This window comes from Salminus brasiliensis, chromosome 10 (assembly GCF_030463535.1).
Source record: "Salminus brasiliensis chromosome 10, fSalBra1.hap2, whole genome shotgun sequence".
Lineage (NCBI taxonomy): Eukaryota > Metazoa > Chordata > Actinopteri > Characiformes > Bryconidae > Salminus > Salminus brasiliensis.
This window is the reverse complement of record NC_132887.1, coordinates 792,683-815,985: the sequence shown is the minus strand read 5'-3', so window position 1 is coordinate 815,985 and position 23,303 is coordinate 792,683. Positions and strand designations below refer to the sequence as shown.

The 23,303-nt window shown below is 41.3% G+C and overlaps 2 protein-coding genes across 4 annotated transcripts in view; one reads left to right on the top strand and one right to left on the bottom strand.

The window, feature by feature from the left end:
- Positions 1 to 207: 207 nt before the first annotated feature.
- il17a/f1 (interleukin 17a/f1) lies at positions 208 to 3,447 on the top strand. The gene is made up of 3 exons (XM_072690191.1): positions 208 to 240; positions 1,612 to 1,787; positions 3,210 to 3,447. Exons 1-3 carry the CDS (start codon positions 208 to 210, stop codon positions 3,445 to 3,447), a joined length of 447 nt encoding a protein of 148 aa, XP_072546292.1.
- A 1,587-nt stretch (positions 3,448 to 5,034) lies between these two features.
- stmn4l (stathmin-like 4, like) overlaps positions 5,035 to 23,303 on the bottom strand; it is a 111,369-nt gene continuing 93,100 nt past the window's right edge. Inside the window, exons 1-7 of one of the 3 annotated variants that reach the window (XM_072688943.1) lie at positions 12,545 to 12,674; positions 11,155 to 11,225; positions 10,911 to 11,009; positions 10,424 to 10,629; positions 9,627 to 9,818; positions 8,173 to 8,190; positions 5,035 to 6,801 (exon numbers count right to left, since the gene is read on the bottom strand). In XM_072688943.1, coding sequence (XP_072545044.1) covers positions 6,793 to 6,801; positions 8,173 to 8,190; positions 9,627 to 9,818; positions 10,424 to 10,629; positions 10,911 to 11,009; positions 11,155 to 11,167 — 537 coding nt within the window. In that variant the 5' untranslated portion in view covers positions 11,168 to 11,225; positions 12,545 to 12,674 and the 3' untranslated portion in view covers positions 5,035 to 6,792. Of the gene's footprint in view, positions 6,802 to 6,872; positions 8,191 to 9,626; positions 9,819 to 10,423; positions 10,630 to 10,910; positions 11,014 to 11,154; positions 11,226 to 12,544; positions 12,675 to 23,303 lie in introns of those variants that run through there. The other 2 variants (XM_072688940.1, XM_072688942.1) reach the window with 2 other exon arrangements.

Sequence of the window (23,303 nt, the reverse complement as noted above, 5' to 3'; positions counted from 1 at the left end):
GATTCTGCAGACTCATCAATATGACGACACATCCCCTTTAGCTTTTGATCAATACATCAAAGGGAGCATCATCAGAGGAAGTACATCTCCACACAGGTATAAAACACAGAACAGCAGAGTACAACCAGCAAAGGAACTCCACACAGATACACAGATACACAGATACACAGACAGACAGACAGACAGACAGAAAGACAGCTGGGAACCATGAGGTCCGCTCTGAACATCGCTCTGCTGACGGTGAGAAACATCAAACACTTCTTAGGACTTTTTAGTTTCTCTCTCATCTAGATCAGTGTCTGATCTTTCCTTTGATGTTGTTTGTCTGTAGTTATGAGTAAATATGTGTTTTTTTGAAGACAGAGATGATCTGTGTTCCTGTTACTTTAGAACCCAAATTTACTCTTCAGTCTGAAAGTTCTACAAGTCTCATCTAAAATCAAGGAAATTCTTTAATAAGTTTAGAACCTTTAATTGATTCTAGATAGCTCCATCTGTAGTTGGCATACTACATAGGTTCTGTATACACGCTTGGGAATGTTCTAGGAAAACATTTAAACTGGTATAGAATATTTCAATCATTCTAAAAATGGCTGGAAAACATTAGTTTGGAAACTCTATATGGTTCTAGATATGTTCTAGGAAACAAAATTGTAACTGGTATAGAGCTTTGGAGGAGAGAACCCTGCTCTAGAAAAAATGGTATTTAAGCTTTACATTCTCAGGAACCTTTGCAGGAAAAGCTTTATTTGGTGGCATCTGATGGAACCCTTAGGAATGTTCTAGAATTGGTATAGAACATTCACATTGTTCTAGAAGTGTTTTGGAGAACATCCTTTACTTGTGTATAAACTTTACATTGTTCTAGAAATGTTCTAGAAAAAAAAGGTTTACTTGGCATAGAACTTTTACATTGTTCTAACTGTGTTCTAAGAAATAAATACTTAACATGTACGGAGATTGAACAGAGATTGTTCTAGGAATGTTCTAGGAAACGGTTTTACCTAGAACATTTACATTGTTCTAGAAATGTTCTTGAGGGTAAAACCTTAGAATCTTTATGTCATTTTAATTGTTCTAGTTTTTTTTAATTAGTAAAGAACCTTTACATTGTTCTAGAAGACGTTCTAGAAAAGAAACTTTACCTGGTATACAAACTTCACATGGGTCTATAAATGTTCCAGGAAAAACCTCAGAAACCTTTACCTTGTTCTAGACATGTTCTTGGATAAATCCTTTAACTTGTATAAAACCTTTACACCATTTTTTCTTTTCTTAAAAATGTTTTATTGCTATTATTTTATAGACGTTCTAGAAGAGAACCTTTAACTGGAATAGAGCCTGGACATGGTTCTAGAAGTATTCTTGGAAAAATCCGTTAACTTTATGTCATTCTAATTGTTCTAGATTTGTTTTCTCCTAAAAATGTTTAATGGTATAGAACCTTTACATTATTCTACAGACGTTCTAGAAAAGAACCTTTAACTGGTATAGAGCTTCTAGAAGTGTTCTTGGAGAAAGCTATAACAGTCGAAATCTTGGCATCATGTGGAGGTTCTTTCACCTACATAAAAAAGGTTCTTAAGTGTGTATGTGTGTGTGTTTATGCAGGTGGTGTGTGTGATCGGTCTGACCACACTGGGGGTCCAGGGGGCCCCTTCGAAAGTGAAAAACGGCGGTCACCATAAAGAACCTTCACACTGTCTGGTTCTAGATCCGCAGATTAAGGCCTCGTCCACCTCCATCCGACCAATCAACAACGACTCCATCTCTCCATGGGAGTACATGTAAGTGCCACCACCTTCACCACCACCATCATCATCATCATTGTCGTGGTCAGTGTTAAATCACTGCATAGACACGGTCAGAGATCAGTCAGTGTTGGGGAGATCCAGCAAAACCCTATGAAGTCCAGTAGAATGTAGAGTAGAACTCTTCTCATTGGTGGAGAGTGGTGTGCTTGTCCAGCCAGGGAATTGAACCCCAGTCTGCCAGGGAGAATGTGGTGTTGTTAGCCACTACACTGCACTAATAATAACTCATAAAAACACCTAAATAACTTAGTATGAAGCAAAATTCAGGTCTAGCAAGTCCAAATCAGAGCTGCCCATGCAGTAGGAACAAAATCCTGGAGCGGATTTAATCTTTCTAGCCCTGAATTCCATTTTCCACCATTGGACACTGGAAACACCACACAGAGAACACATAGTGACTAGTGGAGATGTGTGTAGAGACGTGTGTGTGTGTGTAGACTTGCAATTTTAACCGGATATCCTGACCAGTGACTGAAACTCCAGCTCTCAGCTGTCTGACCTCTAAAGATAAGGACTGTGAGTCTGTAAATCACAATCGTTCTGCAACCATTCAACAAAACGATGCAGTGAATGAACGACGTTTTAAACATCAACAACAATTTATTTGATGATTTTAGTGGTTTTTAGACTTAAATTTAGATTAAACTCACTTTAGAATGTAGAATTTTTCATTTTCATGTTTATAATTTACTGTTTTTTGGTGAATATGTCACTGAATATTATTAGAATTGATTATAATATTATATTATAATTGACTCACTGTAACAGCGATGTTAATAATTAAATAATAATAATTAAACATAAATACAACCTTAAAAACATGTGTTATGAATGTCATCTTATATAGAACCATGACAACCTCCACAGAAGCTTTTTTTCAGGGCTACATAAAAAATAGGAAACTAATAAATAAATAAATGTAAATCATTAATAAAACAAAAGTAGTACTTATTAGTAGCTAATTACTAATGGCATTTAATAGTATTGCAATTAATAAGTAATAGTACTACTAAAAACAAAGGTTCTAGGTAGTTTCACAAAGGGGTTCTTTGCTTGATAACAATAGTGGAACCATTTATATATATATATATATATATATATATATATATATATATATATATATATATATATATATATATAAATAAACGGCTATATATACGGCTACATGTTTTTTGTTTTTTTTTCATTTAATGAGATAAAGAACCATTTAAGCCATCATGGTTCTACAAAAGAACCCTTGGAGAACCAACTTTTTAATATGAAATTGTACTAAGATGCTGGTTTAAGGCTTTAAGTTTAAACACTTATGTTCAGTAATAATAATAAGAATAATAATAATAATACTAATGTTCATTATTTTTATGCTAATATTAGTAATACTCCCTCTCTCTGCAGACACACTGAGGATCCCGACCTCTACCCCCCCGTCATCACGAGCGCCAGGTGTCTGCTGACCGGCTGTCTGAACATGAACGGAGAGGAGATCCTGGATGTTGAATCCAAACCCATCCTGAAACAGATCCTGGTGCTCAGGAGGGTCAAAGTGGACGAGAAGAACTTCCACTTCAGACTGGAGTATAAGACCATCTCAGTGGGCTGCACTTGCGTCCGGCCGTACGTCCAGAGCGTCTGAGCAGCAGAAGCTGAAGGTCTGCTCAAATCCAGCTGCTTCTACATCTGTAGATCTTCACTAGTGACTCTTCTGTTATTTATTCATCATCATCCAGCGCCGTCTGTAGGAGAGTGTTATTTATTAAGAGTCTGGTTCAGCATGAGTCCGAGACGGGATCAAGGTTTTCTAGATTTCTTAAGATTTTTTTAAAGATGTTATTTATTAAGTTTGATTTTGATTATTTGTAAGTTAATTAATTTAATCTGATAAATTAAAGAACTGTTGGCATATTAAATACGGATCCCTCGTCTGTGTATGAAGCTGACTGATGTGAGTGAAGATGTGGCTCCATGTCACAGAAGAACCGTTTTTGGTTCCCTGATAAACCTTTGAAAGGATGGGTGGTTAAGTGGTTGGTGTGGCGCAACAGATAACACCACTACCTGCCACTGAGCTGCCACACCATGTGGGAGGCTGGGGTTCGATTCCCGGTCTGGGTGACTGTGCTGCGCTACACCAATAAGAGTCCTTGGGCAAGACTCCTAACACTCCATTGGCCCTCCTCTGTAATACCAGTAACCATGTAAGTCGCTCTGGATAAGAGCGTCAGCTAAATGCCATAAATGTAAACGTAATGGGTGTGTCTCCTTCCAAACTCTACAAAACTACCAGTGGTTCCTGACTTGTGGCAGAAAGGGTTCTATAGAGGACTGAAACTCAGGTCTTCTGACTTAGAGCAACAGTGGAACCAGTTTACAAGGTTCTTTAAAGAACCATAGACAAGAGGTTATCTAAGTCTATCAATAAGAAGAACACTTTAACCAGGCAGAGAACCATTTTAGCATTGAAATGGTTGTTTGAGCTCTTATGGTTCTATATAGAACCATTACTCTTGCCAAGGAATCTTCCAATAACTGCATATTAATGATGATGTAATCACAGAACAGGTGTGTGTGAAGAACCATTTAAATGTAAAGAACTCGTAAATGTTTGAGGTTTGAAGTTCTACACCAATGGAAGGTTCAGCCACAGCTGAATGACAAAAGGTTCTATATAATTCTGAAAAAAAGTGGAACCATTTTTAGTGCCATTTTGAAGTCAGTGGAACCATACACTAGGTGTTTCCCCTCTCAATGAAGAACCATTTGAGCATTCAGGTGCCTGTTTAAGTTGTAATCGTTCTTAAAACATTGCCTTAACTAAAGAACCCTTTCAGAACCTATTTTGTTTAAGGAAGAACCATTAACTTTAATAAGGAACACTTTACGAAGCTTTTTAAAGGATGTGGCAACCTTTAACAGAGAACCCTTGAAGAACCCCATTTATAAGGTTGTGTAACATTAGGATGGTGGCACACCTTTAAATACATCCCTTGGAGAACCCCATTTTAAAAGTTGTGTAACATAAGGACATTAGAACCCTTGGGTAACCTTATTTTTAAGGTTGTGTAACATTCGGATGGTGGCACACTTTTAAGTAGATCTAGGCCTCTGAGTGCCTTAGATGGCGTTTGTGATGTCACAGGAAGTGGTGAAAGGCTATCAGATGATGTAGAACAGAGGAAGTGAGGGTTCTGTTGTGTTGGGTTAATGATGGCGAGAACGCCGGTTCCTCTCAGCAGTTCTTTAATGCATCTAAAATAAATTACATTTCTGTCCAGAACTGAGCAGCCAGATCAGAACCCAGCTGATCCCGAAGGCGTCGGACTGGATTACAGCAACAGGAGAGTTCAGTACAATAAACCCGCAACAGCAGTGAGAGTAGCCTGCGCTTATGGGTGACACACACACACACACACACACACACCACGTGAAAAAGTACAAGCTTCACCAAAACACACACACACACACACACACACACACACACACACTCACACACGCTAAGACTGACTGAGAGATCTATAGGCAGATGATCGTACTGATATTGACGACACACGGTTTTATCAGTGCTGGCGAAAAACTGTGGTTACTTTTTGCGTCGGGATTTGAACCTGCAACCTCCCGACACCAGGGCGAGACCATACACAGTTGTCCCGCCTCTGTTTGACTAGGCTATATGACAGAACATACAACACCAACATGGTTAAAATATCATCAGGGTTGCCAACTGTCACTGTGTCGGGAGTGGAGGGGAAGTGAGGAGTAGCTGGAGCATCAGGGTCTCTCTCACTCCGATGCTGCTGACCTTCTGTTGGGCCTGTCCCTCTCTCTGTGACCCACTGGGACTGCATCCCATTCAGTGAGGAGGATGTTCTGGTTCAGGTGTGTTGGCTTAACTGCTTAGAGAACCGCGGGTCTACAGGCCAATCACTAATCCAGTCTCACTCCAGCTATCAGGAACATCTCACTCCAGTGTCACTCCAGCTATCAGGAACATCTCACTCCAGTGTCACTCCAGCTATCAGGAACATCTCACTCCAGTCTTACTCCAGCTATCAGGAACATCTCACTCCAGTCTCACTCCAGCTATCAGGAACATCTCACTCCAGTCTCACTCCAGCTATCAGGAACATCTCACTCCAGTCTCACTCCAGCTGTCAGGAACATCGCACTCCTGGACCAAATACAAGTTAGGTTAGGGTTAGGGTTAGGGTTCGCAGTCTCACTCCAGCTATCAGGAACATCTCACTCCAGTCTCACTCCAGCTATCAGGAACATCTCACTCCAGCCACCTTAAAATCTCACTCCAGCTATCTTAAAATCTCACTCCAGCTATCAGGAACATCTCACTCCAATCTCACTCCAGCTATCAGGAACATCTCACTCCAATCTCACTCCAGCTATCAGGAACATCTCACTCCAGCCACCTTAAAATCTCACTCCAGCCACCTTAAAATCTCACTCCCGTCTCACTCCAGACACCTTAAAATCTCAGTTGGCAACCCTGAAAGCATTACCATGAGAACAATGTTTGGACAAAAATAAGAAAAATAAGACAATATTTATATTATTGAAGTTTATAAACAATATTATTGGTAATCAGCAGATTTTTAGCCCCTAAAATCAGTCTCAGCCACTCTCCATATCGGTCATGACCCTAACACTCACTCACACTCCCTTATACACACTCATACACACTCATACACACTCTTACACACTCAAATACACTCAGATTTGGCACTGTTGGCTCCTCTGATTAAAAGTCAATGATGCTTCAGCAACAGGCTTTTCTGGCTGACCAGTCAGTCCCTTTTTCTCGTCTGGTAAAAATGGCCAGACAACAGCCATTCACAATGATAGCACAACATCACGACGTCGTTTCTGTATCGTAATCTCATGTGTTCGAAGCTAATTAGCTCTCAGCTCTTATAGTCAGTCCTTTGGATGAACGGTCTCCCAAAGGTTCAGCGTGTGTATGGAGAGCACCTCAAGGCACCTGGAACATAAAAAGGCCAGAGACACACGGAGATTAGGACCAGGGGCAGAAAACACACGTCCACACACAGCAAGGATTTCCACACAGTTTATCGATTATAGTTGATCATGCAGACGTTAAAACAAGCTTTTATAATAAACAGCACACTGAAGACCTAATAATAGTAAGAATATGTTAAAGGGACACTCTGTTGCTTTTCAACTCGGCCTCTGTTCGTTAAGCCTGTAGTGTACGATCGGTTACCACTGACTGTTATTTTAATGTACTTCTAATTTATGACAATATTTAGCAAAGAACAGTTGACTTATATAAGAAGTCATTGGGCAGTCGCTGAAATGGTTATGTAAGACATGCATTTTTGTAGAATATTTTAAAACTTGTTTAATCAAAGGTGTGTAAATGAAGTTAAACCTGGGTACATCCGTTCTTTTAGAACTGAGACCCAGAAAGTAACCACACCTGCTTTAATTTCATTAATTAATGTCATTCCAGTGCTGTAAACATCCTAACAGCACTGATGAACAATTATTTCGGATTTTAATTTCACCTCAAATTGTCACGTATTTCAAACATTGACTCGTGGAATTCAGCATCTGCCCATTGACTTCTATTATAAGCAACTTCAGTGCGAGAAAGTTTTCTGCTCTTTTATAAGTTCAGGGAAACGTGTTGAAATTATGTTCTGTGGTAACAAACTCTACACTATAGACATTAGGGATAGAGCCAAAGTTTAAAAAGACTGAAATGTTCCTTTAAGATCACGTCCAGTAAATGTTTTACATTGTCTGAAGCAGCAAAGCGGCGAAAACAAAACAGATACACAATAAAAGCACACAGCACCCATCAGATCAATACACAAACAGGTGTACACGAACATCTAGTCTTCACAAGTCACGAGTACACGCCACATCGAGTCCAGTCCAGCTTCGTTTGCCTCTCCGTCACAAAAACCCACAAAGCAAAAACATGCAAAGCGGCTCGCGGCGGAAAGCTACGAGTGGGGATTAATGAGAGTAACTAACGGCTAAACGGCTACGCTTCAGAAATGTGCTAAACGTAGCGAATAAAAAGGGACTTTTCCTTTTTCCATTAAATTAGTGTCTTTTGGAGCCGAAAAAATGTCAGAGTGAAGCCAAAGAGAGTTTACGTCCGAATCACAAGAGAAGTTCACTATGGAGGGCTGGCCGAAGCGAAGGCCGCAGGGCCGCACTTCCTCTTCCACAGGCACTGTTTGCCATTTTTACATCAGATCAGAGAACCCGGGGGTCTGATTTGGTGGCATGTTCTCCATGTAATTTAACGACAATACAAGCTCTGTCCTGTGCCTCTCTACTGCCAGTCCAGCTCCATCTGCTCCTTATTTTTCCTCACCTCCTCAGCATGCTTGTCCTGCAACACACAGACAGAGAGAAACACAAAATAGATCAGCCCACTTCCTTTATTACACAAACCGCTCCGCCAAATCAATACAAACCAATACATAATCAATACAATCAAATTCACATCACTATTTGACTATTTGAATATTGTTCATAATTAACAGTACGGGCCATTTGAGACTCCTGTCCTGCTAAACATAAACAGCGTGGACCACCAGAATACTCTCACATTATGTTAAAAAGTGAAAAACCTTGACATGTAGATATGATATAAGATATAACGCTGCATGCTAGGGTTCCCACCCGTCCCGTAAAACACAGAATGGTCCTTTATTTGACTCTTCAATGTTGCATACTTGGCTGGACGCAACATGTTGGCTCCTTAACTGGACAGCGTCAGTGGAGATGATTACAAGGCAGGTTGTAAAATGGACCAAGCTTATTTGTTTTAGTAGACTATTGAGGTTTGATTGATTTTTTAGAATGTTGAGTTTTAAAGTGGAATGAATGATCATTTGTTTAATATTCAGTAGTATTAGCCAATATAAATATTATATATGGCCATTTAAAGAACAAATCATACTAATGGAATAAGAGTTATATAATAGATAGAATAATATAAATGATATAATATAATAATAATATAATATATATACATTTCCTATATTCAAAATGTTTGTAGTCGGGCCTGTGGTGGTCATGGCCCAGAAGAGCCGTGGTGGGCATCTCTTATTTTCATTTCGGAAAGGTGGTGACCCCAACCTCACCCTGCTAATAAAGCAGCAGAGACCAGCATGAACTCCAAAGTCAATGTCAATATCAGCATCCACTCCCAGTAGGGTCAGCACCTTTCCGAAATGAAAATAAGAGACGGCTCTTCTGGGCCATGACCACCACAGGCCCGACTACAAACATTTTGAATCTAGAAAATGTATATATATTAAAGAATAAATGTTTTTTCTTAACAAATAAATGTATTTATTAACTATTATTCCATTAGTATGATTTGTTCTTTAAATGGCTATATATAATATTTATATTGGCTAATACTACTGAATATTAAACAAATGATCATTCATTCAACTCAACTAAAAAAATCAATCAAACCTCAATAATCTACTAAAATTTTACAATTTGCCTTGTAATCATCTCCACTGACGCTGTCCAGCCAAGGATGAGCCTCTTCCCTCTCACGTCTGTACTGGAAATATTTATGGAAATATGGAACAAAATTGGTTCAGTATGGGACGCAACACTGAAGAGCCAAATAAAAGACCATTCTGTTTTTTACGGGACGGCAACGGGGGTGGCAACCCTAGGTGAGGTCCTCCAAAACCACTAATGATGCTCAATCTGACTCTAACATCTAACACTGCAGTTTGTACACAGATGAATTTGCTGTTCTTTATGTTAATTGTGAAAAGAATTAGAGGAACTAGGACTCACCTTCTCCTGTAGACGTTCGAGCATGGCGGCGATGTGAGCTTCCCTGTTCTCCTTGTTGATCTCCATCCTCTGCTCCAGCTTCTCTTTGGCCATCTTGATGAAGTTGTTTTGCTCGTCTATGGCTTTCTGAGCCACCTCCCGCTCGTGCTCCCTCTTCTCAGCCAGATGCTTCAGCAGCTCTGCTTCCTGGCCCTGTTCACAGAGCAGAGCAATTAGCTACAGCACACAAACATCTCTGGGGTGTGAGGACTCTGGCTGACTCTTGTTAAGCACCTCCTCCATTCTACCCAGATCTTTCTAATGTGGTTTCTGGTTATATTTGAACATATAAACATGTCTGGCACTGCTGTGAGGATTTAGTGAGATCAGGATGTTGGATGATGATGATCACCACCCCACCTCATCATCCTCAACTACCCAACTCATCCCATCCCTAAAGTACTGGATGGAGCTCCTCCACCATCATTCCAGAGAACACAGTCCCTCCACTGCTCCACAGCTCCTCAATGCTGGGGGGCTTTATTATACCCCTCTAGCCCACGCCTGGCATTATTAGGCAGCATGGAGCCAATAGGGTCATGATGTTGATGATCTGCTCCAGAGAGTCCTATTCTATTGGCAGTACTTCTTCTTCTACAGGGACTAGACAAGCTGTGTGTGCATTTGCACATCTGTGTCAACAATGGGTGTAACCTAAAGTAGCTAAATGCTTTCATTAGCAGGGGTGTCCACAAACATTTGGACACATAAAGTATGTGTGTAATGAAAGACTTTACTGCTAGAGTCTCCTGTCTCACCTTTCTCCGTTCTTCAGCTGCGTCCAGCTTCTTCTGGATCTCCTCCAGCGAGGGGTCCCGGCGAGGGGGAATGGTAGGGTGGAACTCGCGCTGGCCATCAAAAGACGGAGGTCTAAGGATGACCTCGAAGGCCTGGCCGGATGTGCGCTTATTGAGCTCGATCACCTCCATATCTTTAATAATGCACAGGTTCAGGTCCACCACACCTGCACAGATGAGCAGAACACATAATTATAGGTTAATAAAGTTGCACATTTTACAGCATTGTAAGCAGTATAGACTACATGGCCACTTTATCAGAAACCCCTCTCTTTCAGCTCTACCTTGCTGGTGTAGTTAGAGACTGTAGGTCCAGGCAATTTTAATAAAATGGCCAGTGACTGGAAGCACAAGGTATGTGTTTCTAATAAAGTGGCCAGTGACTGGAAGCACAAGGTATGTGTTTCTAATAAAGTGGCCCAGTGGGAGTGGTGGAAATGAACGGTACCTTGTGGTGTGTGTTTGGTGGGTTTCTCTTTGGGCTCTGGTAGGATGCAGGAGCAGAAGAGGGACACCAGGGGGAGCTCTCTCATCTTCTCTCTGTAAGCTGCAGGAGGACAGAAAAAGGCCAGAGCTGTTTTTAGCCGAATGACGCCATGTGCTCTGTTTTCATTAGACATATCTACAAATGACCACACACACACACACACACACACGCATGCACACACATACATACACACACACATACTCACCTGCTAGAGTCATGTTGGTGTGTTGTGTGTTTTCTGGTCTGCAGGGTTAGGTGTGTCAGTCTTCACTGATCCTGAGGGATAAAAGAGAAGATGATGTCATCAGTAACCATGGTGCAGTGATGACCCGGTCAGTGATGTTTTTAACAGGTAAAATCCTTCTAACAGTTAACTTCAGCTTATACAGACACACACACACACACACACACACACACACACACCCACACACACACTGCAGGCCGCAGCAGGTTTACTGTAATACACATAAAGCATCAGTTACAGTATGCATTAACACACACTCATAGACACCTACAGTTACTGAGTGTGAGTCAGATACAGACACATACACACACACACACACACACGCACCAACCACCAAACCTCAGTAAAGTCATTATCAAAGCAAGAATTAAGAGAAATACAATAAATCTGCGCTCTTTGATGTGTAATCATCCACCACATTATCATTACATCACTGACTCACCCTCTCTCTCTCTGTCTCTCTCTCTCTCTCTCTCTCTCTCTCTCTCTCTCTCTGTGCCTCCACTCATTATACCCACATTCACGACTGATCTCACCACACACACAGCACCCCCCCCCCCCACACACACACAGTTAGCAGAAACATTGCAGGTAGGATTTGATTATTTATGCTGTGTGTATGTGTGTGTGTGTGTGTGTGTGTGTGTGTGTGTGTGCAACAGATAGAAATAAATACAGCAATAATAATAATAATAATAATAATAATAATAATATTTCAGCACATCAGTAACAAACACACACTGTTTATCTAAACACACGTTAATGTGCACACAGACACACACACACACACACACACACACACACAGCATATATAATAAACACTGTATTGTTGTTTTATTCTGTTTCCTGCACTTTTATCACCTCTATTACATCACACACTCTCATGCACATACACACATACACACACTAAACCACTCATTTCCCCTCAGACCTGCAGATCTGCTCTGGAAATGCACTGCTTCACTCCTCTCACTCTCAGCACACTAAACACTCCCTCAGTCTAAACTGGGTTTAACTGTTTTTTTCCTCTAAACTGGAAACTCCTGCATGCTCAGGCTGGGTGCACACGCACCTCAAACCCGAGGAGTTTAATGAAGCACAAACTCAGAACTGCAGCAGAAACTCAGCCTGCACCACTCTGTCCACTCTGAGAGGACAGGGGGACGGTTCTGCAGCTCTGTGCGCTGATTTAAGAGTAGAACCAAATCAAACAGAATCAAACAGAACCAGAATAAACAGCTACTTCATGCAGGCAAAAATACAAATATAAATAATAACAGTGCATGCAGGATATTAATGCAGATATCTGTATATAACAGTAATATTATGTATTAAAGTGTATGTTTCTTACCTCCAGCAGGCTGCTGCGGTGTGTGTGTGTGTAAGTGTGTGAGTGTTCCTCTGATGTGTCCTCTCCTCTGCGAGTGCTGCTGTTTGGTGGTGGAGAGCCGCGCAGCATCAGCACCAGCTCTGTTGCTCTACTGCATGACATCACCTTCCTGCGCTCTGATTGGTGGAGAGGGATGTGGGGCTGCTGATGGGTGGGGGCCCTTCAGGGTGCAGATGGGGGTGGAGGGGGAGGAGGGTTAACCCTCTGTTGGCCGAGTGTGCAGAGATCTGTCTGTAAAGCTGAGAGAGACGTATTTACAGAGCAGTGCAGGAACACCAGCTTCACTGGGTTCTTTATTGGGTTCTAATGGTGATTTTAGGGTGTTGGTCTGTGGTGCGATCAGTCAGATAAAGATAAAATAATCAAAGAAAGACCAATGTAAGCACATTTGGAGACAACTACAGACAGTTTGTATTGCAGGCCATAATATACAGTACACACGCACACACACACACACACACACACACACACACACACACACACACACACACTGCGTACACAAAGCTGCACTCTTAATAGACAGTAACTGTTTACTTTACATTTTATTTATGCATTTAACAGCTTTTTCATGTCCTCATGTTCTAAACCTAGAACTGGTCTAAAACCTGCAACTGGTTTAAAACTAGAACTGTTCTACAACCATTCTGAGACTGTTTTAGGGCTAGAACTGGTCTTAAACTAGAAATGTCTCTTAAGTCTAGAACTGCAGCCTGATTCTGAAACTGGAACTGATCTAAGACTAGAACAGTTCTAAAACGGTAACTGCTCTGAAGATTTATAATATAAAACTAATATAGAACTGTATCTGTTCTAAAACCAGAACAGTTAAAACCTGCAACTGGTTTAAAACTAGAGCTGTTCTCCAACTGCAATTATTATGAGGCTAGAACTGTTCCAGGACTAGATCTGGCCTAAAACTGGATATGTTCTAAGGCTAGAACTGTTCCAGGGCTAGAACTGGTCTAAAACTGGATACGTTCTAAGGCTAGAACTGTTCTAAAACAAGCCATGAAGATTTAAAACAAGTTATAACTGTGTAAGCACTAGCACTGTCCGCATGCTAGAACTGTTCTAAGCCTGGAACTGTTGTAAAACGGTGAGAACGGTTAGAACGGTTCTTATATTAGAGCTATTCAGAAGTGTAGAACACTGCTGTGTGCACGCCTCGATGTTTACACAGTAATTAGTACAACAGTAATATATTAGTATAATTGAATAATTTAATCAATAGTTACAATATTACATTACTGAGCTGCACTTCTGCAGCTCCTGTGTTATTAATTATACAGTATTTGGATTCTACAGTCTTTTCCCTTTTATTTCTTGCAAGACCATCTCTATAAATACCTGCAGTGTTGTTATGAGGCAGTAAATAATGCTGAATACAGATACTTTAACTCTTAATGTCAGCTGGTTTGCTCTGTAGTTACTGAATAATAAAAGGCCTGGGGATGTCCTAAGCTGTGGTAGTGCAGTAGTGTAATAGGCAGATCCGAGCAGCGAACCCTGCGCTCGTCTTGTAGTGTTTGAAGAAGACGCTGCACCGCCTCCTCCTCATAACTTCAGTTATCTGAAAAGTTCAGAGCTTTATTTAACGTGATTCATTCACAGAGCTCCGAGCCCAGTCCCCTGCAGAACCGGCTCAGTCCGGCTCAGGCAGCGTCTGAAATGTCAGATCTAAAAATGCTGAAGGAGACGGATGAGAGCGTATCGGCCCGATGAGTGTGTATCACTGCATTTCAACAGACTGTCTGCGGCCCATCTGTTCATGTGGTCACCTGCCAACTCCACGAACGGCCTTCTTCACATTTACATCCCAGAGTGAAAATTCATTTACTGCTCAGAATGCAGGTTCTACTCTGGGCCTCATCTCTGCACTCGCTGCCATGAATGAACAGTCCCAGGCTGCGGCCCAACTCCGGACTAATTACTAATACTAACCAGTGTGCAGCATGTAGCGCAGAGTAAAGAGGCAGAGTAGAGTGTACTCAAATATCCAGATGCAAACTTAGAACAGATCGTTTTGGTGTGTGGTAATAATGGACGCTATTAACCCACAATGCAGTGTGAATCAGAAAAGGAGGAGCTACTTATGTCTAGAAGAAAAATGGCAGATAACGATGAAAATGCAGCAACGACGGCAGCAGGAGAACTTAAAGTAATATATGTTGGCATAGCAACGCTTCATCACTTCCTCATCATACAAAACAAGTTAGTGTGTTAATATTTAGTGAAACCCGCCGTATTAATATTACTGTATAGTGCAAATATTTATTTATTTTTAATATGTATATATACTATATACAGTCTTAGTGCGTAGTACCCAATTGGGACAATAGCTAACGGTGTAATTTTTATGCCAACTGTATCTATGACTTTAACAAGCTACCACTATTCCTATGACACTGTATGGATAACTATATATGTGTGATACCAGCTAGCTTACTGTATATCTACCACAATAACTAGGTAAACAAATATGTCAGTAGTTATACTAATGTTAGTTAACTATACTTCAATGATATTAGCTAGTTAATTATATCTGTGAGTCCAGAAAGCTATCTACATTAAATATGCATGTATGATAATAGCCAGATAACCATTTATTTATGATATTTGGTGGCTAACTAGGTACCTATGGTGCTATCAAAATGACTATGTATTCATGATTTCAGCTAGTTATGTGAGTATGGTGTTAGCTAGCTATGTATATATGTATATCAATTGCAAACAAACTATATTTATATATATATATATATATATATATATATATATATATATATATATATATATAGTGATGAACTTGGTAAATATCTTCAAATCTATGATTGATCCATGATAAATGTCTATCAATAAAATAATATCAATAATCACAAACTATATACATATATATATACTACTGAACTATATTTTACAATAATGAAGCTCATCACTGTACACATGCACATGCAACACATTCTGAGTGCATCTTGTACAGAAAACGTACAGTAGCTTTCATCTGGTAATAATAAGATAAAAAATATTATGAAAGATTAACTAAACATGATTATGTATATGAATATATATTAACACTATGTATTTGTATCAGTGCACATTTTACAAACCCAACAGGTCAATTAAGGTTTATGGATCTAAAAGGGCATTCTAATAATGCTTTCTATGCAGCAAATCTGTCTTCACATATCAGCGGGCCTTTGTCAGTATTCACTGCAGACAGTGTGAGCTCAGCTCGGCCCAGCCCACGGATCTCCCAGGTACATTGGACGAGCTTCCCTGTGGTGCGCTGGGACCAGTGTGAGCTAATCAGGAGAACAGAACAGAGTGTACCTCGCTTCACCAGAGCAACATAACCCCGTCAGAACACACCTGCTGACCGCACATCAAACACAGAGCTGAATTAGCCGTCAGCCATCAGCCGCCACGGAAAAACCCTGTTTCAGATCCACACAGAGACCCAGGTCCAGCCTCTTTCCCAGCTCTTTATAAATAGAGCACTCAGGATGATCTGCATGTGAATAGACACTTCATTAGAGCATCTGCAGCGTGCTGAGCAGCACATCCACACAATGCAGAGCACAGCCGACGCATGGCGAGTTCTTTAAGGGCCTGAATATCTGAATATTTTAAAGGGTGCAGCACTGGATGTGTTTACCAGAGGAGGAGGAGGGAGCAGGGGAGAGCTACACACACACACACACACACTAGTTTTAATACAGTATCAGGACATGATGTCATACATATGCTGCACATGTTTTTGTATATATGTAAGTATGCATATTAAAGTATCTTTATGTAATATTATATTCCATATGTCTTATATACAGTATATACACAGTATACATATCTATATATATCTATATATATAAAATACTAATACATCTGTATTATATGTAACTATATATATGTAAGTACTTATTTTTAATGAGAGAATGCCCGATGTAATACATTTACCATGTCATCAGCATTGTGTCCCCACACAGTGCTAAATACACACAGAGATGTACACACACTGTGTCCTCATCTGCTATTCTCCTCACACTCTGCGGATGATGTCATCCAGCTGTCTGCTAGGTGCAGAGTCGTGCACACACACACTCACACCCACCCACTGAGGCCTCCCACACACACACACACACACACATGCACACTAACACACACACACACACACACACACACACACACACACACACACACACACACATACATGGTGAAGGAGGTGGCCTTGAGCAGCAGGACGAGTCACGACCAACAGATAAAGGGGGAGAGAAGCAGAGGGATGGAGGAGGTTCCAGAGCTGAGAGCGAGGCTGCAGAGAAACACACAGGGCCAGAGGTATGACCTAGTGCAGGAGAGGACGAGTGGGGGAGGAAGAGAGAGAGAGAGAGAGAGGGAAACAAAAGCGGCTGCAAGGAAAGCCTCATCATCACAAGCAACGAGAACCAGTGATGTCACTGCCAGCCAATCAGATGAGCCCGCTGTGATGCAGCGTCTGGAACACCACACCTATCACATCACATCACCCTGCACACATCACACACACCTCCTCCAGCACACCACCCGGCTCCCTGTTTAAAATGCACTTGGTAAAAGCAGTGCAGAGCTGTGGAGCATTACAGGCTACTCAGCCGAGAACAGGGCCTCACTCAGACACGCTAACATGGCTAACAGCGCAGCAGAGCTAGCAGGAACCAGCAGGGATTGTGCCTGCACTCATTATTACCAATATGGAAATCTGATATGTGGCCATATAGACAGAAATACAATGATCATCCATAATATTAGCACCACTGAGAGCTGAAGTGAAAAACAAACGTTGCTTATTTTCATCTACAGTGGCTCCTCTTAGGAGTGCGAGTGAACAGTCAGATCTTGAAGGTCTTGAAGGTGATGAAGGTGATGAAGCTGGAAAAATGGACAAGCGTAAGAATCTGAGACACTTTGACAAGAACCAGACTGTGATGTTCTAGATAATGACTGGGTCAGAACATCTCCAGAACATCAGGCAGGTCTTGTGGGGTGGTTCTGATATGTAGTGGTAGAGGCCCCGCCCACCTCACAACTTACAGGACTTGCAGGATCTGCTGCTAACGTTAGTCTTGGTGCTGGACACCACAGCAGGACACCTTCAGAGGTCTTGTAGAGTCAGTCCATGCCTCAACGCGTCAGCGCTGTTGTGGCAGCACAAGGGGGATCTTCTAATGCCCTGGCGGATCACTGTTTATTGTATACATTTATACAGGGATCAGATATGTGTGTAATATATGGAGCATTTATATTATTAACTGCTCTGTAGATACATGTAAACACATATGTAGTAAACATATACGCATAATTCATCTATTGTAGTACACCTCCATTTCTATTACAGTTTAAGAGAGACACATGTTAGATGTTCATGGCAGGTGTGTAAGACTAAAGTTCTCCCTGGAACACTTAGTGGAGACCAGGACTTCTGGAACAGTGATGAGTCTGTAGTCTTACTCTGGTGTTTTTTTGACAGTAAGGGTTCACCTCCCAAGACCTCCGGTCTCTTTCTGATGGTAGATGCTGTCATTTGACATCAACTGTGATGAGAGCTGTGCCCCATATGTATTGTATTCAATATAATATATAATATAGGTAATATGTAATATAATAATATTATATTACATATAATGACATGTAATATAATATATAATATATGTATTATGTAGTATATGTATAGCCCGGATGTGTGTGTGTGTGTCTCTGTGTAATAATAATATACCCCCATATGTATGATATATGTATTAACAGGATGGTCCATATGTCAAGAAAACCATATTTACCATTAGTGTTGGACACAGATGGAATTTGGTTTCCACCTTTAACCCATCAGTGAACACACATACACACCAGAGGCCGGGTATCAAACCCACAGCCCTGTCATCAATAGCCTGAAGCTCTAATCGCTGAGCCACCACTGTCCCCATTATGTTTTATATATTACAATTAGATACATATCTAATTGTAATAATATGCACCATATGTGTTATATATACAGTGAGTCCAAGAAGTATTTGATCCCTTGCTGATTTTCTTCGTTGGCCCACTAATAAAGACATGATCATTCTATACTTTTAATGGTAGATGTATTCTTACATGGAGAGACAGAATATTAAAAAGAAAATCCAGAAAATAAATCTAAGGAATATATATTAATTGATTTGTATTTCATGGAGTGAAATAAGTATTTGATCCCTTAGTATTCATTAGCAGTTCTGGCTTTTACAGACCAGTTAGACACTCCCAATCAACTTGTTACCTGACCTGAAGCCACCTGTTCTCACTAATCACTTGTGTGAAAAACACCTGTCCACAGAATCAGACAGATCACACAGATTTCAAGTCTCCAACATGGGTAAAACCAAAGAGCTGTCACAGGACCTCAGAGTCAGAATTGTTGACCTTCACAAAGCTGGAATGGGCTACAAAAAGATTAGTAAGGTGTTGGATGTGAAAGTAACAACTATTGGTGCAATTATCAGAAAGTTTAAAGAGTATAACATGACAATCAACAGACCTCGGCCCGGTGCTCCAAAGAAGATTTCGCCTCGTGGGGTGGCAATGATGCTGAGAACAGTCAGAAATCGTCCTGCAACCACTCGGCAGGAGTTAGCAAATGACCTGAAGGCAGCTGGGACCACAGTTTGCAAGGAAACAATTGGCAACACTTTGCGCAACAATGGATTCACATCCTGCAGTGCCCGAAAGGTACCCCTGCTGAAGAGAGCACATGTGGAGGCGCGCCTCAAGTATGCCAATGATCATTTGAAAGATGAACCAAGTTATTGGGAGAAGGTTTTGTGGTCAGACGAGACCAAAATTGAACTTTTTGGCCTCAACTCCACCCGCCATGTGTGGAGGAAGAAAAATGCTGCCTATGACCCCAAGAACACTGTGCCCACCGTCAAGCATGGAGGTGGAAGCATAATGTTTTGGGGGTGTTTCTCTGCCAAGGGTACAGGGCTACTTCACCGCATCACTGGGAAGATGGATGGAGCCATGTACCGCACAATCCTGAGGGACAACCTCCTCCCCTCTGCCAGGGATCTGAAAATGGGCCGTGGTTGGGTCTTCCAACATGATAACGACCCTAAACATACAGCAAAGGCAACAAAGGATTGGCTCAAGAAAAATCACATTAAGGTCATGGAGTGGCCCAGCCAGTCGCCAGACCTCAATCCGATCGAAAATCTATGGAGGGAGCTGAAGGTCAGAGTTGCCAAGCGACAGCCCACCAACCTTCATGATTTAGAGAGGATCTGCAAAGAAGAGTGGGCCAAAATTCCCCCTGGTGTGTGTGCTAAACTTGTGGTTAACTACAACAAACGTCTCACCGCTGTGCTTGCAAACAAAGGCTTTGCCACTAAGTATTGAGTGTGTTTGGCAAGAGGGATCAAATACTTATTTTCCTCATTGAAATACAAATTAATTAAAATATATTCTTTAAAATTATATTCTGGATTTTTGTCTTGATATTCTGTCTCTCCATGTTAGAATATATCTACCATTAAAAGTGCAGAAGGATAGTGTCTTTATTAGTGGGCAAACAAAGAAAATCAGCAAGGGATCAAATACTTCTTGGACTCACTGTATATATCTATATCTATCTATCTATATATATATATATATATATATATATATATCTACATGTAATAATAATATGCCCCATGTGAATATACATATTATACATATACATATATATATATATATATATATATATATATATATATATATACATATACATATATATATATATATATTTAATAATATGTGTGTAAGAATAATATGCATATGTATCTCTATATTACATATAGACAATTACACACTATATATATATATATAGTATGTCTTACAAACAATACATGCAAGAATAATATTATTATTACTAAGTTTAGACAATTACATATATATATGTTACATATATATAAGTTTTTCAGACAGTGAGGTCATGCAGCCAGCAGCACTACGCTGATGTGTTCGGCCAGAACTGGAGCATGAAAACACGAAAAGCATGACATCACTCTCAGCAGCGGCCTGCATGACTCACAGCTCTTAACGGCCCGACCGTCCTCCAACAGCAGATTCAATTACTGAGAACTCTGAGTGCGCTGAGATACACACACAGTTCCAACCAGGCAGCCGATTCTGAGGAGTGAAAGTCGGTGTGATCCGTCGGTCATGTGATACTTTGGGGAAATGACCTCATGAATTTCAGGCTTGTATCTTCATCAGATTCTGAGCTATCGTGGTATTAAAGGAACAGTCCTGCAGAATATCAAAGCATCATGATTGATCTCTCAGATATCCCAGATTCAGTCGATCAGCTCAGACATGTTCGATATCTGACGTGTGCTTCTGTAGTTAACAACAGGAGATGCTAGGCTAACATTGCTAACAAACACTAGAGTTAGACTGTCACCTAGTTCTCTCAGAACTGCAGATCTTAGCTTCGAAGGAGAACGCTAACTGCTAATTCTGCCCATGCCACCCACCCAGAGAGAGAGAGAAGACAGCTCTCTGCTACTACTGGGACACTGACGGATGGCTGTGGCATCACTAGGGATTGTACTCGTGACCTCCTGATGACGGAGTCAACACTTAGACAGCGGTACTGAGGTGTAGTGGTGGCTCATATTGATTACAAGTGTGTGGGTTCAATACCCAAGATGTGCTGTCTTTGTTTTATTTGCATCACAGCTTCAACTCTGGCTCATTAAGATCTACACTATATTGACAAAAGTATTGGGACACCTGCTCATTCATTGTTTCTTCTGAAATCAAGCTTATTAAAAGAGCTGATCCTGCTTCTGTTGGAGTAACTGTCTCTACTGTCCAGAGAAGAAGACTTTCTACTAGATTCTGGAGGAGGAGCATTGCTGTGAGGATGTTCAGGGTAATCTGCTCAAGAGAGTCCTATGCTATTGGCAGTACTTCTTCTCTACAGGGACCAGACAATCTGTGTCAGCAATGGGTGCAGCTTACAGTAGTCCAAACTCATAGTCCTGCACTGGGCTTAATCCTTGTCCAGGAAACTGACCCACAGTGAAGCAATGTGGAATAATTAAATATATAAATGCCAGGCGTGGGCTAGAGGGGTATAAAGCCCCCCGGCATTTAGGAGCTGTGGAGCAGTGGAAGAACTGTGTTCTCTGGAATGATGGTGGAGGAGCTCCATCCAGTACTTTTGAGATGAGGTGGGGTGATGAGGTGGGGTGTTGATCATCATTATCATCCAACATCCTGACCTCACTAACACTGTTGTCGCTGAATGCAATCAAATCCTCACAGCAATGCTCCTCCTCCAGAATCTAGTAGAAAGTCTTCTTCTCTGAACAGTAGAGACAGTTACTACAACAGAAGCAGGATCAGCTCTTTAATAGCCCTGATTTCAGAAGAGACAGTGAATGAGCAGGTGTCCCAATACTTTTGTCCTGACAGTGTGTACTGGATTATACTGGTGGTGTGAGGTGGGGTATCAGTGCAGTAACAGAACCCTGAGTATCCTGAATGAACAGGACTGTGGATCTCTCTGCAGACTCTGTTCTGCTCTCGTCCTCCAGACATGTTAGCAGTGGGCGTTCTGACATTTCCCACAGACTCAATTCAGCTCCAGATCCGCTCCCCGCTTCTGTTCTGATCCGGTGTGTGTGTGTGTGTGTGTGTGTGTGTTCAGAAGTGTACAGGTGGGTGTGTGAGAACAGGGTGCAGATAAATACCAACACTCAGTGATTCACACTCCACCGACAGCTGCCATTGTTAGCCTAGTCGCACGACCTACACACTTCAGAGGAGATGAGTCGCCTACACACACACACACACACACACACACACACACACACACAAAGAAAAGAGACAGAGTGTGAATGAGACTTCAGTTTAATAAAATCTGCTGCAGAGCGAGATGAAATGACTTGTGGTCTCCAATGAGGCGCCTCTGCAGCCACACACACACACACACACACACACACACACACAGTTTCACAAATCAGAAAGGCTTGCAGTCAAACATTACAGTTTACATTTCCCAGCTTAAACAGTAAAAAACACTGATATACTGGTCAACCAGTACACCAGTACAAACCAGTAGAAACCAGTGGTAATTATGTTTTGAACACTAGTTTGCTGGACCACCAGCACATCAACCCCAGACCAGTATAAACTGGCATATGCTGTGTTTTGCACACTGGTATGATGGTCAACCAGTACCACACCAGCACAAGACCAGTACCAAACCAGTACAAACCAGTGTTCAATACATTTTGAACACTGATATGATGGTCAACCAGTCCCACACCAGTACCAGACCAGTAGAAACCAGTGTTCATTATGTTTTGAACACTGAAATACTGGCCAACCAGTGCCACACCGGTACCACACCAGTACCAGACCAGGATCAGACCAGTATAAACCGGCATATGCTGCGTTTTGCACACTGGTATGATGGTCAACCAGTACCACACCAGCACCAGACCAGTACCACACCAGCACCACACCAGTACCAGACCAGTAGAAACCAGTGTTCATTATGTTTTGAACACTGAAATACTGGCCAACCAGTGCCACACCGGTACCACACCAGTACCAGACCAGTATAAACCGGCATATGCTGTGTTTTGCACACTGCTATGATGGCCAACCAGTGCCAACACCAGTACCAGACCAGTACAAACCAGTGTTCAATACGTTTTGAACACTG